Source organism: Gasterosteus aculeatus, chromosome X (assembly GCF_964276395.1).
Source record: "Gasterosteus aculeatus chromosome X, fGasAcu3.hap1.1, whole genome shotgun sequence".
Lineage (NCBI taxonomy): Eukaryota > Metazoa > Chordata > Actinopteri > Perciformes > Gasterosteidae > Gasterosteus > Gasterosteus aculeatus.
Window position 1 is genome coordinate 18,802,062 of NC_135698.1, and position 14,587 is coordinate 18,816,648.

A 14,587-nucleotide genomic window follows, 5' to 3' on the forward strand; every position below is an offset into this window, starting at 1 on the left:
AAATAAGTGCTTTGTCCATATAAGGCTGCAATCCATCCGCTTCCCTCTTCCTCCCCTAGCTCCCTTCCTCTTGTCTTTCTCAGACCTGAGGGATATTTACAGAAGGGAGCCGGCCTGCCCTTCCTTATTAGGAGCGCAGCTTGTCCGGCCTTTCTCCCCTGCAGGAAAGTGGGTCCATCTCTCTGCTCCCTCAGATGAGACCAACAGATGGATGACTGGTGTTAACCACACTTCAGTGCAAGACGAGAGCTCAAAAACACAATGGGGGGGAGAAGGGGGACGGGGGTCTACGGAGCTCTTATCCAGCCGTCAGTGACCATCATGTCAGTGGAGCACCTCATGATGTACAGTCCACCTGGGAGCATCAGCAGAGGAATGCAACAGTCCCGACATACTGCAGAAACATCTGCAGACCGCCGTTATGCTCGCTGTGTTGCAGCGCTTTTTTTCCCTCTTTTTTTCCCCTCCTTGGTGATGAAGGACATCTGGCAACCAGAACGACTGTATAAGCAGGGATGATACAAAGCGGGTGAAACAAGCAGAGGGCCGCTCATCCGATGACTCCATTGGTTACAACATGAAATACGAGGAGGGACTCGGAGTAGGATTTGGTGTTATGGAGGGAGACAACATTAGGAGGCTACATCCTTGCGAGAGCTCAAATGTGATGTTGACTCAACAAACCGGTTGCGGTGAATACGACATGCAGTGTACATAATAAGCAGGAAGGCTCTACAAACACTTCTCTTTATTAGGGTGCAGACATCCATTCAATATATTAGAAAAAACATGTGAAGAAAAGCTACATGGTATTTTACTTCAGGAGGGGGTATTATTCAAGACTAATATTTATACACATATAATATACATTACCATAATCCATTGTAGAGGAATTGACAATGACAAACTATGAAAATAATACATTTATCAATGGTAATATTTTAAACAATCCATAGCATAAGGCTTTGACACAACAGCAATTGGTATAACTGTGCAATGACCTTTGACCTTCAGCCATGGTTAACTTCCCCCCCCCCCCCCCCCCCCCCCCCCCCCCCCCCCCCCCCCCCCCCACAGAGTAGTGTTTGTCTGTGTGGAGGACACGCAAAGCGTCGCACACCTTCTATTGCTTTGCAAAGGAGTAAAGTGCTGTGATCGACTGACCTGGTTCTGTCATTCTTAAGAGCATGAAGTGTGTCTGTGGTCACAAAAACACAAATGTATGTGGGGAAGTGCACAGGTGGAGAGGTAGGTGGGTTCAAACACTCGGATGTGGAGACCAAAAAACCCAACAGTTCTGTGGACTCCCACTCCCCCCCCACCCCCCGTCGGCAGGACGACGCTGAATGTAAAGACACAGCCAGACATCTTTTCTACAGCCATTAAAAAAAAAAAGAAAAGACAAAACTTGAATTTCACCAAAACCTTTACTGCTTGACAACACGTTCAATTGAAACTGTGATTATGGTAAATTCGTGAAGTGTGTGTGTGTTCACAAAAAAAATAAACACAAAGTGGGAGCTTTAAGGCCAAAGCCGGCTTGTGCGCTCGTGGAATGTGCATAGAGGAAGTATGTGATGCACTCATAGGAATGTGTTTGCACGTTAGTGTTCCCCTGATGCACAGGCGTAGTAGATGGGGTTGTGTGGTGCACCAGCTGTGGGCATTGGGGCTGCTGCTGCTGCTCATGCTGCTACTGTGGGAGCCTCGGACCCGGTCACAGGCCTTCGTGCTGTAGGTCTTCCTTTTACAAACGGACTGCAAGGCACACAAATCCACTCCAGCTGTTCTCATAGAGGCATCACAATCCAAGCTGTGGTGTTCATGTACATAGGACATTCTGCCACTTCTCCCTCCCTCCCTCCCTCTCACTATTTGGCACTTGGAGGAATGTGTGGAAGCACGGAGAGAGGGATGGATGGATGGATGGATGAAGGGGGAGGGGGTTCCCTGGTCTTTGTGTCTCGCTCTCTACCTATTTGGAGAGTTTGCTGATGACACGGATCAGTGCTCCATTTTCATCTTTTAGACGCTGGTTGTCGGCTCTCAAATCAACCAGAACCTGGTGGTAAGAGTTATGCGTGCGTTAAAACTAAACGTAAAAACAGTTTGATGATTTTATGGCTGGTTTGGTTTGGGACGGTAGGATTACACACTGTAGGTAGTTTTTACTGTCTACTCATATTATTAAATGGTACTAACAAATCTATCAACACACAATTTAAAAAATGAGGCCGGACACATAACTATGTTAAATACAGTTGAGTTTTGATCAGTTGGTTAGACATTTAAATAAACAGTTTGACATTTTAGAAAATGTTTACCTGCTTTGTCAATAACACTAGTTTCTATACAAAATAAATATGAATATCCAGGTATGATTGATTGCTCCCCACTTTAGCCAGGAGTAGGAAGTTACCTTTAGACGGAGCCTCTCCTTGATTCATGTCATCGCCCTGGACTAACTAAGCTAAGCAGCTGCCAGCCAAGTGGAATCAAAAGCATATTTCCCAAAATACTGAAATATTCCTTTAGAGAAGAGGACTTTACCTATTCATTCTGTATTACTGGAGACGTCAGACAATTATGAGACAAAATTGTGAGAGCGCAGAGATCAGATGGGTTCGAGGCAGTTGTTCGGTAGACAAACAGAAACATCCATTAATGCGAAAGACAACCACAGTAATGACATGGAACAGAAAACATCACCCCCAGTGAAAACAAGAGGTGGAGCGCGAGCGTTCTGAGTCAAACATCTCTACCGTGTTCCTCCACACGCTGCTAAAGCCAAGCTAATCAAGCAGAAGCATGCAAAGTGTCTGCGGCCGTGATAAGGACTCGTCTCCTCACCTTCAGCTCTTCGTCCAGCTCGGCCATCCGACGCTCCAACATCCTGCGGTCCTGACGCCACGGAAACGTGAGGACGAGTGTGTGGGAAGGAGGGAGGTGTGAGGGAGGGGGGGGGAGGTGAAGAGAGGAAGAAGGACCACACAAGGTCAGTGACAGCAGGTGAGGAAGTGGTTTAAGGTGGAAGAAGAGGGGGGGGAGGGGGGGAGAAAGAGCGTCAGATGGCAGGGGTGGCGGTCGTGAGGCAGTCAAAGCAACAAAGGGAACTCGGTGCACTCGGTAAAGTGCAGATCTCCACCAGCTATGTCTGCATGTGCTGTGTGATTGAATGACTACGAACCAACAACCCCCCCCCCCCCCCCCCCCCCCGCCACCCTTCCCCCCCGTCCACATCTAGACGCGTCATGAAACAAAAACACTGCATTCAAACTCCAAAGCCAGCGGCGTGTGTGTGTGTGTGTGTTTTTATGTCAGTGAGTCGCCAAACAAAGAGCACAGAAAAAGTCAACCGACATTCAAACCTTAAAAAACAAGCAGCGATGTTTGCATCCAAATGGCCACGGCCAAGCACTCAGCAGTTTTAGTCTTGGTGGTTCCACTTGCTGGCTGCAGTTAGCCAAACACGTAGGCAGCAGTGCGTGTGTGTGTGTGTGTGTGTGTGCGTGTGCTAGTAGTCAAAACACACTGCAAACTGTGGGGGTTGGAGATGCACTGAGCTGTGTCATCCCTAGTGGAACCGTACCGCCTGGCGGCTGGTTAATAGCAGTGAGCTAGGAGTCCGCACGCACTCGGTGGTACTCTGGGTTAAAAAAAGCTCGAGTCACCGCAACCACAAAGCAGTCCGTGAGCGCGCAAGCACTCTCTGGCCACACAACACACAATGCGGTTGGCTGGTGGGGAATGGGAGGTACGCCGGACGGACACTGACGAGGTGCGCGCCCCTTTCATTCACGTGTGCAGAGAGAACAACCGCTAAGACCGCCGGTGGGGATGCATTACCTTTCTCTCCAGGTCCAGCAAGGCTGAACAGTCGGTGAAGCGCTCCTGTCTCTGTTGGGACACAAGAAAAGGGACAACGTCAACCTCAACAGTGGGCGTGGATGCGGATGTCCCTTCGCGGTTCCAGTTAAAGCGAGACAACAACCCCTGTGTCTACAGCGGCATGATGGTAAACGGGTAAGACGCGGTGTAACATCAGCACAAGTGGTCGCAAAAGTTGCAAAAGTCAGTTACACAACATTGTTTATGTTCGCTAACATTAGCTACCATTAGCTACTAGTCATACCAGACCAAGTAAGGCTACAGAGGCAGAACTCCTGAGTGCAAAGATGAAAGCAAAGCTGCAATTCTTCAAAAAGGATGTCGGACAAGACAGATTAAACCTAGATCCAAATCTACTAGAATTACTGGTTCATTTGTGTATCCAGGGATGAGCGATCGCTCCTTATTATTTGACCCGAGACTGAAGTTACCTTTAGACTGCACGCGGCGTCTTACAGTGTGTGTAGTCCCAGTTATCATTTGTGTGTGTGTGTTGTCACCTGTGTGGCCTGTTCCAGATCCAACCTGGTCTGACTGATAATCCTCTGGGTGTCCTGCAGTTGAGACTGGAGCTGAGTGTTTTCTCTAGAGACGTCCTCGAACAGCTGACACGCAAACAAACACAGCAGTGAACAAGTGGGACAAACAGGACAAAAAAAACCTTTTTTTTTTAACATTCTCCCTGTGTCGCTTCTGTCGGCGGACCTTCTTAAATTCCTTGCCGTCAGAGACTCCTCCCTGGGTGCAGTCGTTCAAGGACCTGGTGGGGGTCCGGAGATCAGAGACACGGCTATCAATGAGACTTCTGCTGGCAGAATGAAGACGAGGGAAACTCAAACTAAAGAATTCCTACCTGGAACTCGGGTGTTGGTTCGTCTGAAAGCAGAGAGGACGAGGAGAGAACGAGTTACGTCTGGAATCTTATTGCTACCGTCCACTGCAACCAAAAATAAAAGCACACACACCTGTGGATCCAGCCCACTGCCTGAGACCTCCTCCTCTCCACTGGGACAATTGTCATCGCTCTGCCGATGTCACAGACACCACAATGTGCTCTCATCAAATGCTGAAGTCAAGTAACAATATGGCTGTTATTTCTTTCGCATTTCTTTATACGGCGTTTACCTCCCCGGTCCTCTGTGCCTTCCTTCTGGCCCGAGCTTGTCTCCTCTCCTTGCGTTCTCTGGCCCATCGCTCCGTCTCGCTCTCCCCTGCGCTGGCCTCCACGGCTGGAACGAAGCCAGACAGCGGCCGTTTCAAAAGTGAAAATCAAACGTCGCACCGACTCGTTGTCCGGCTGCGCGCGCCGTTAGATTGGGATGCGCGGATGGCGTGTACCTCTCCGGTCCGTTGTCGGCGGGCGGGGCGTGCCGGCGGGCTGCGTGAGGCCCAGCAGGTCGGACTTCTGCAGACTGGCGATACGAGACCTCCAGCTGACTTCCTGCGAACACAGTATCCCCTGCTGTGATGTCACATGGCGTTATGTAAGAGCGGCCAGCACGGGGGGGGGGGGGGGGGGGGCTATAACTCTGATATATGGCTCTCACCCCCTCCTCTCCCTTCCTCGCTTTCGCCTCCTTCTCTTTTTCCTTCTCCTCCTCCTCCTTCTTCTTTTCTCTCGCTTTGCTGTCCGTCTTCATCGTCTTCTCTGCCTCCTGCAGATCCGTTAGCGTCACCCCCTTCATGTATGGAAAAAAAAGGAAAATGACGCATGTACCAGACCCACATTTGCAAGCGGCTCTGTGGACGCAGTGCGGCTCGTACCTGAGTGGAGCGGCGGGACTGCCGCGCGTGTCTAGAGCGAGCCTTCCTCTGCGCCTCGGCTTCCTCGTCCCGCACCGGCGTCAGGTACGATCTACACAAGTCACGCGCCTTTACATTGCACGCAGTGCCACCATTTACAAGCATGAGCAGATACACAGACACACGCACACACACACACACACGCGCACGGCTCACTTGCGCCTCTGCTTGGCCTCCTGTTCTCCTGTGCTCTGAGAGTTGGAGGAGGTGGTGACAGCAGGCCGATCCTTCTTTTCTGTCTGTTCCTGAGAAAGTCTACAAGAGAGGGACGGGAGGGAGGGCGGGGCAGGGGAGGAGGGGGGGGGTAAGAGGTGGCCGACAGATCTTTCAGACGAGTGAGGGAAATGAATTGGAAAATGAATGTAAAAGTGAAAGACCTCTGGGACGAGACACTATTAAGGCGGCTGATTCCAGCGGAGCTCGTTCCTGTGTTTGCTGAGGTCACGGGGGGGTCATCCAGTCTTTTTCCATAAGATGAGCTTAGAAAACAAAGCAAAGCTTATCGGTAAGACACCTTTCACAGCCACACGCACAGCCACACACACACACACACACACACACATTAGTACTCACTGCTGGGGCAACACGGTTAGCTGTGACAAAAGCAACAACAAAAATCACACAATAACGGGAGAGCAAAGAAATACGAGTCAGGCAGTGAGCAGCACGACTGACCTGTGAAGCAAAGAGGGGGTGGAACTAGTGAAATCATTCACTGATTGACTATGAAGGCGCCGGGTGTAAGAGGAGCTACGACTTAGCCAACTGAGAGGAGACAAGGACACATATGCAGTGACTCCGAAAAACAGAAACAGGATTCCCAAAAGTGCAGAAGCATCCGCGAGCGCCGGCCCACCTGTTGGAGTTGTCAGAGCTGCTGTCCGGGATGCTGAAGAGTCTCCGTGTCGGGATGGGCGGTACCCGAGCGAGCCGCGGCTCCTGAGGACAACGGGTGAGATCGGTTCATGCTTTTTTTTTTTTAAATGGGAATCGCAGCCGTAGAAGAAGGCGGCGTGTTGGACGCTGGTTTTAACGGGTGTGCGAGTGCCGGAATGGTGCGTGTGCCTGCGGCGAGCACCTTGGCGTCGGCCTCAGAGCTGAGGCGGGGACTGGAGACGGAGCGGCTCATGCCCAGCACAGTGGGTGGAGGTCTGCTGGGGTCCTGGCCGGATTCGGACAGTCCGGCTAAGCCCAGAGTCGTCGAGCTGCCCGCCTTCCTCAGAGACGTCCTCCAGGAGCCCGGAGCCTCGGGGGCCGGGGGCTTGCCCCGGTCCAGCTACAGAGACGGCAGAAGTCTTTTGTTCAGTGTCGTCATGCGGCGAAAGCAAGCGCTTGATGCGCCCCCCCCCCCCCCCCCCCCCCTTTATACGGTACCTTTTTCGCTGGGATGGCTGCGGGGCTCGTTGGCATGGAGGTAGGAAGCAGGCTGCTGGTGTTGCGCTTGTTGTTCAAGTTATTAATGAGCTCTCTGTTTTTTGCTTTTTCTGCAAAGATCAGAAACCCCACCGTTAAAAAGATGCCGGTCAATGAAACAGAGCGGATCTCGTCACTCATCATTAGGCATCGGAACCCAGACTCCGCGGCAGAGCAGCTCCTCTCACCCGACTCTGCGTCGCTCTCCGATTCGCTCTCCACCTCCGAGCTGGAGCTGCTGGACGCCTTCCCCGGGCTCTGAGGCTGGCTCGGTCCCGTCGGGGCTTCCTCCTCCTCGTCCTCGGCCGGGCTGCCCTGCAGGGCGGGAGGTGGGTGCTTCTCCCGCTCGTGGAGGCAGATCTTGTCTTTGCTGCTCATACGAGAGATAGAAGTCCTGCAGGGGCGGGGCCAAGGTGGGGTGGAACAACAGGTGGCATGCAGGGAGCTGATCAGTGAGGGCAAACATTCCCACGAGCAGCCAATTAGAGCGAGCATGCGCCGATCATCACATCAGTGGGTGAGAGAGTGGGTCACTCTCCGGGATGCAGGGTGTAGCACTGCGGTCTTATCACCGGATCACCGTGTAGCTTTATCAGCTCATTTGGTCTTGACTAGTTTGTTTTTAGTTGGCTAAAAAAAAAAGAAACTCAGTTTCGCAGATCTGTCAGATTGAAATCATTCAATTCCTCTTCATTAAATTTGCTGCGTTCATGGAAAGTTCCAGACAATTTAATGCATAACAATAGATTACATATACTGTGATGGAGAATTTGATCTGCATCGTAAACATCTATATTTTAAGACCTATAAATACATTAGTTTACATTTTTATTAGCCTATTTTCCTCCCCCTATTCTTTGTGACGGCCAATTAATATTTTTCAGTGTTGGTTGTCGTGTAGGACAAAATAATCCAAATTTGTAACTTGAACTTTTAGGTATTGATATCCTTTTTTAAATGAATTTGAAAAACAAACGTAGCATTTAGCATTCTCCAGGACACGGTGTCACACTCTGCAAACTACATCCATCCGCTGTAATTTCATTGGATGGATGCAGCGCGGCTCAAAGGAATGCGGAGACTGCTAACATCACACCTGCATGCAAACTACTGGCACTGGGATTACTGGGAATCCGCTGAGGAACAGCGTAGCGTGTGCCCACAAACACACACAAACACATGCCCGCACACCAACACGCTGGCACTGACCTGCGTGTACGAAGCGGTACCATGGAGATCTGCGGGCCGATCTCAATAACAGGAGTCTGTTTCTCTTTCTCGCTGCGTAACTGAAGAGAAATATAAACACGTATAAACACAGAGAACATTTGCAGCTGTAAAACCATCAATCACATCGGGTTTATCTAACTTAGCGAGATCGTTGTGGATCCTCGGGCGAAAGGCCCACTCACCGCCTTCTGCTTCTTCTGCAGCTCCTCCAGGGCGTCCGCGAGGTTCTCGTCCGCAACATCTAGAGGTGTTTGGCCCTACAAGGACATTCGCGGCGCATCGTTAGTCACACCGCGAATAAAAAAATAAAAAAAAGCACTCGATTTACATAGCGGCTTACGCCGAGCAGAAGCAGGCTCCGCCTCGCAGCTCACCACGTTGTTGACGGCGGTCATGTTGCACATGTTGTCGGCCAGCAGGGAGCACACCTCCTCCTGCCCCCAGTGAGCTCCTGCGTGCAGCGGCGTCCACCCGTCGATGTCCCCGCTGTCCACGTCCACCCCGCACTGCAACAGCACCCTGAAGAGAGGAGAGGGTGAGGAACATCCAGGAGGGTCTGTGTGGGTGTGTGTGTCTGTGTGTGTGTGTGCTGCCAAATGAAAGGCGGAAGCTAACGGGCAGTCTGTGCCCCGGCGTGTGGACGGATTCTCACTTCAGGACTTCGATGTAGCCTTTGGCAGCAGCGACGTGCAGAGCGGTTGCTTTGGTGTTCGGGTGAGGCGTGAGGGTGCCTCCGCCCGCCAGCACCGCCCTGGCGTCCCGCAGCATCACCCTCTCCTCCTCCTTCCGGGCCACGTCCACGTCGATTGCTGTGATGCATTAAAAAAATCAACAGACAAATGCATTGATATTAAAAATCTGAATCATTCCTGAGATTTGTCACGGGTGATGTCAGCTGCATGGTAGTTGACAGTGCTCAAGGACACAAGCCTGAAACCTCTGTTGCTCAGTGACCCTGTCCTCTTTTCCGCTGCCTATTTCTGTCTTCTCTGAGCAAGATGTGTGCTTCAAACGTGACTTTTGTAACAGGACAAAAATGCAGAGCAGATTCGGGGCATTTATGGACAGGATTTTTTTCACTCAGAGTGAGAGTTCCTAATTTATTCCGCTTGTAGAGAAATTAGCTTAACCATCGCCGGAGATGTTAGGAACCACTCATTCAAACCACATGGAATATATAGTGAAATAGCCAAAAGCCTTCAGGTAAAGACCTCCACTCAACAGGGAGATAAAATAAACTTTGCTAAACGTTCTCAGTTTATTTTGCATGGCTATTAACCATGATAAGAAATGCTGCTTCAAAAATAGGAAAAGATCAAAATGAAGGCACACTGGCAACAGTTCAACACACTGTGACAAACCGGACGCAGCATCCGACTTGCTGGAGGGGAAGAGTTCGTGTTGCTCCGCAGCGATTGCTCACCTTGTTTTTTGATTTCGCCTTTGAGAAGTCTCTCCATGGCGTCTTCCGTGGCCACGTCCAGAGGAAGCTCTCCTTCACTGTTCACCGCTCCCACGCGAGCGCCGTGCTCGATCAGGTACCTTTAGAATATAAAAAGGGGTATAAAACCCACAAACACAGCTAGCGCACAGTGTGGACTTGAGAATGAATTCAAAAGAGGAGCACCAATAAATCAGTTATTACAAAAACACAAAAAAATAAAGTAAAAACTATTGGAACACATTTGGAGTTTGGAAGAAATGATTTGGAGGACTCCATTGACGTTCCATTGAAATACCTGGGGCCGTTTGGGGTGAAACAGGCCCTAAAGTGAACAGATCTCTGCTGTGGAGGGTTTTTTTCTGTCTGTTGTGGTGCCATGTTTCCTTTCATTTTGTAGTAATTGATTTAGTGGTTTTTTTGCATCCCAACCCTGATCTGAGAGAACCTCGGTCTTCGTGGTGCCTCTCGTTTAGTAGCGCTGCAGACTGTGGGGTCTTTAAAAACAGGCCGACGCATACAGCTGCACACAGCTGGACTGTATTTAACCAATTGTGTGACTGCCGGAGGTAATTGTCCTTTTCACTTCCTTAGAATTTTACGCGGGTCCATTACATAAATCCATGGTTGAAATGCAACAAAATAAGAACAGAAAGGGGCGAGTACTTTGGTTTAGCTAAATGGCGGCGAGCGTCTTTGGTAAACACTCACTTAGTGATCTGGATGAAGCCGCAGGAAGCCGCAGCGTGCAGAGGAGTCCAGCCCTCGTTGTCCCCTCTGTTCACGTCACTGCCGCTCTCCACCAGAAACTGCACCATCTCAGCGTTTTCATCGATGCAGGCCTGCCAGAGGACGCACAAGCACGTGAATGACTGCTTTCAAGGGTTTATGACGACAAGAATCCCCCACTATGCACATTAAGAAAAAAAGAAGAAGCAGACAGCGCGAGTCCGTCAGAGCTTCGGCCCACTTCTTCTTGGTTTGTTGTAAAAGTCAAAACGGCAGACACTTCCAATATCTATTAAATGTATCTAAAGCACTGAGGCTGCAGCGACGACTCCTGTGTACTTGTAATGACTGGCGGTTAAGTGGCCGCTGAAAGCCCTCAAGTACTTTCCAAAACAGTCCTTTTGTGGCTTCAGTGAAACAGCAGATCTATTCAGCCGCTTTTCCTGAAGCAACGTCGAGCCCAGATCCCATTGTGATAGAACACCAGTCCCGAGATGAATCCCATGAGAAGCCTCCGGATTATGTTATAATGTGTTGATTTAACTTCACCTCATACTTCTGAGACAACAAAAGGTCACAAAGGGTAAGATCTGCGTACCCTACGTGTTCAGCTCTGGTTATTAAATCGTTCTTTAAAAAGTCCTACGACTTGCTAGTGGGGTAAGTTTATTTTGGCCTTTTTAAAATACCAACAGATTTTAGGAATTTACTAGTAATAAGATAAAACTAAAACAAGCCCGAATGCGCCAGATGTCTGCAATAGTTTTATAGTAAAAGATGACAGCGGTAATTTTTTCCAGTTCCTAAAAAGATAAGTCTGATTATTTAATTATTGATAACATTACTTTAAAAAGTTACCATACATACATAGCAACTAGCTCGAAATAAAAAAAAGCCTAAATGGATAGAATGATGAGCCTCCGGCCCATATAAGAAACAGTAAAATACTACTGATTACTGCAGAAAATAATTGTATTAATTGGAATTGTCATATTATCATATCGAATCCTTCAATATTTAATTGAAATGATATAAAAAACACTAGTGCTGGGATCCTGCAGTCCAGTCGCTAACATAGCTTCAAATATTCAGCCAGCGGGTAGCTCTAAAACAGAAAGAAATAAGCCTGAATATTTCTTCATAACTGAGATAATAAGGACTTTCAGATTAATCTAAGAGTGTAAAAAAAGGGTGCAGCTACAGCCCGTACTTCTCTATTAACTAGTAAACCTAATTTATACCAGATCGATGATGTGTTCTTATGTTTCCATCGCGATGCTCCCTAAATAAGGGCCATGTTTGTATGTCAGATTTGATCACTGACCGCTGATGAGAGCACATCTGCCTCACATCTGCCTCAGAACAGGACGAAATTCCTCATGTGACGGCGTTCCAAGACACCGTCTTCGGTTTGCTGTGCAGGTCGTCCCAGCAGGAAGCGCCTGCAATCACACCAGCTTCAGCCCCCTAAGAGGCTTTGCCTTTGAGACGGTCAACTAATCGCAAAGCTGCAACGCGTCTCTTCATCACAGAGGAGAATCAGTCAGGCAGCAAATTGGGGAGAGGAACAGAAAAACAAAACGCGGTTTGTTTTAAGGGCCTTCCACGAGGCTCGTGTTACAAAGCAGAGCCGGAACCTCGCGAGTCAAAAGCGGTGCTTGCTGGCAGTGCAGGGGGCCGGTGGGGGGGATCCCTGTGAACAAGTGGGTGCTCCAAAGCTGGATGAATGAACAGAGGGCACTCCTCGCACCCTCTCCGCCGCAAGGGTGGACACGCGCGCACGGACACGCGTGCACACTCCCGGCAGAGTCCTTCTCTGGGTCATCAAGTGGCTCATTGTGAAAATCGCTTTTGACAACAGCAGTTTGTGCGGTTTGAGGAATGTTTTCCATTTCTTCATCCTGAAATCCCTAAAGTCTCCACCATGGGGAATTGGGAAGGAGAAAGGAAGGCAGAGTGAAGAGGAGGAGGAGGAGGAGGAAGAGAACGGGAGGTGCAAAGAATAGAAAAAGCATAGTGGAGGGGAGAGAAAGGCTTTGGATAGAGAGGATGGAAAGTTTGGAGAGTGTGGGCCTATATTTAATTCTGGTTGCCAGGCGACCAACGAGCAACAGGGGATAAAGGGATGGAGGGCAGAAGAGGGACCACACTGAGATGTGGATCAACCAAAGTAGGGCACCCCTCCCCCCCCCCCCTCCACATCCAGGGGAGCTTGCTCACTTAGTCATCGGAACCCGTTATGGGAAAGTAACTTCATCAAACACACACACACACAATTGGCTTTAGGGAAAGCACCAATCATCTCCGAGCATGACGTCACCGCGAAACACACACACACACACACACACACACACACACACACAGAACACACACACACAGGCCGAACCACAATTGGGCTCCAGTATGGGACGGTACGGAATCACGAGCACGACCTTTTTTCTTAACGTGGCCGCGCATCGCTCGAGTGCCACGAGCTGAACCCAAGTGACCGAGAGTCGGAGCGCGTTCCTGCCTCGGCGTGACAGACAGGCAGAGGAAACACTGGATCAACCAGGGCCTGTGTGACAGTGATGTTGTCCAGCCCGCTCCTCCGCGTTATTACTGAAGCCAAGGGGGGGGGGGGGGGGACCGAGGGGGAAGGAGCGCGGCGCAAGCGACACGAATGAAGGTTGAATCCTCCTCTATGGAGAGCAATAATTACTTGTTGATCATGCGACGATGACAACGAGACGTGTCCGCGGGCCGCTGGGAGATCTAAACATCACCCCACTGGTCTTAGAACGAATGCTGCCACGTTAACTGGAACTATGCGTCAAATAAACTGGCATTGTTATTTTCCCTTCCTGTTTAACGCTGTAACTCCACGGCGAGATAAGTTGTGTGGGGACTGATTAGCGGATGGACGTTGAACCGACGCCGGTTGAACTCGTCGTATTAAAACAGCCGTTAACTTACGGAGAACTTTAACCAACCTGATGGAGCGCTGTCAGCCCGTCTATGTTGGCGTGGTTGATGTCGGCTCCCTGTCGGAGCAGCGCCGTCACCTCCTCCCGGTCTCCGGCGGAGCAGGCGGCCATGAACACGGCCCCTTGGGCGAAGCGGACTTTCGCCCGTCGCGTCCCGGAACCGCTCGCAGTTCCTCGGGCCTCCGGTCCGGTCTGATCCGTCTCCGAGCCCAGCCATCGCTGCAGCTGATCCTGCCGTCGCTGTTTGGCAGCTTCGGACCGGGATTGGTCAGTGGCCGCCATCTTCCCCTGTCTGTCCCGGGGACGGATTCAGCTCACGGTGCGAGGGGAAGCGGAGTGCAGGGTTTGCGTTGAGCCTGCCAGTCCCGCCCCCCCCGCCTGCAACCCCTCACCACCAACTCGACTGCGCCCCCTGGCGGAGACTCTCTTTAAAAGAATCTGTGAACTTCACAGCTAACTTTTTATGTCTAACGCTGCCTTCAGGGGCCGGTCGGATATTCCTATATCAGTGGGAGGGGACCGTGTGTTCTCTTATAATAATAGGAAATTATACTTTAGTTTCATATAGCGCCTTTCTAGATGCTCTAGATGCGAATCCCAAAGACGCTTTAGAGGAACGACAGAACAAAACCAGACAAAAAAAGGAAAATCACGAAAAAACTAATTTAAAACAATAAGAGAAAACACATTACAAGTGTCATCTTCTCATAGACTGAGTACGTTGGGTCATGACAGATGAGCAGTAAAATGACTCCAATAAATGATGACACACAGTGTATATTTGGTGCTATAAGATCAAATCTATTGACATTGACACCAACTGATTAAGATTTTATGGTATGCCTGGGAGGGGGGTTTAAAATCATAGATTGTTATAGTAGTCAAACCAACTATTCAATATTATGTTTTACAATAAATTCCAAATTCGATGTCTTACATTACATGCCACATTACATTTTCAAACTTAACTTCTGTTCTGATCTGTTTTGCTTGATGGTATTGTATTGTAATATATCTTCCGTCCATGTCAAGCGTAAATATCAGTGTAACCTAAAAAATCTATTTGAAGAAATATTTAATTCATGTTGTAAACCTTGTGGTAATGACAACATTTGTT

At 49.6% G+C, this 14,587-nt stretch overlaps 1 protein-coding gene across 14 annotated transcripts; it reads right to left on the minus strand.

Moving 5' to 3' along the window:
• Window positions 1-731: 731 nt before the first annotated feature.
• Window positions 732-13,939, minus strand: LOC120808673 (protein phosphatase 1 regulatory subunit 12A). Of its 14 annotated transcripts, none has more exons than XM_078083332.1 (26): window positions 13,477-13,939; window positions 10,487-10,617; window positions 9,758-9,876; window positions 8,987-9,143; window positions 8,709-8,853; window positions 8,517-8,591; window positions 8,314-8,393; window positions 7,293-7,498; window positions 7,066-7,175; window positions 6,770-6,967; window positions 6,548-6,630; window positions 6,367-6,456; window positions 6,069-6,170; window positions 5,848-5,946; window positions 5,653-5,743; window positions 5,436-5,567; window positions 5,227-5,329; window positions 5,014-5,117; window positions 4,854-4,913; window positions 4,742-4,764; window positions 4,594-4,648; window positions 4,389-4,493; window positions 3,847-3,897; window positions 2,851-2,901; window positions 2,551-2,567; window positions 1,409-2,062 (listed from the first exon to the last, which is right to left on the minus strand). In XM_078083332.1, the coding sequence occupies exons 1-25, from the start codon at window positions 13,750-13,752 to the stop codon at window positions 2,565-2,567; spliced, it is 2,649 nt and encodes an 882-aa protein (XP_077939458.1). In that variant the 5' UTR covers window positions 13,753-13,939; the 3' UTR covers window positions 1,409-2,062; window positions 2,551-2,564. The 14 variants fall into 14 exon arrangements, with proteins under 14 accessions (XP_040017657.2, XP_077939453.1, XP_040017655.2 ...); XM_040161726.2 differs by having other exon boundaries at window positions 5,227-5,350; XM_040161723.2 differs by lacking the exon at window positions 2,551-2,567 and having other exon boundaries at window positions 732-2,062.
• Between the last annotated feature and the right edge of the window lie 648 nt (window positions 13,940-14,587).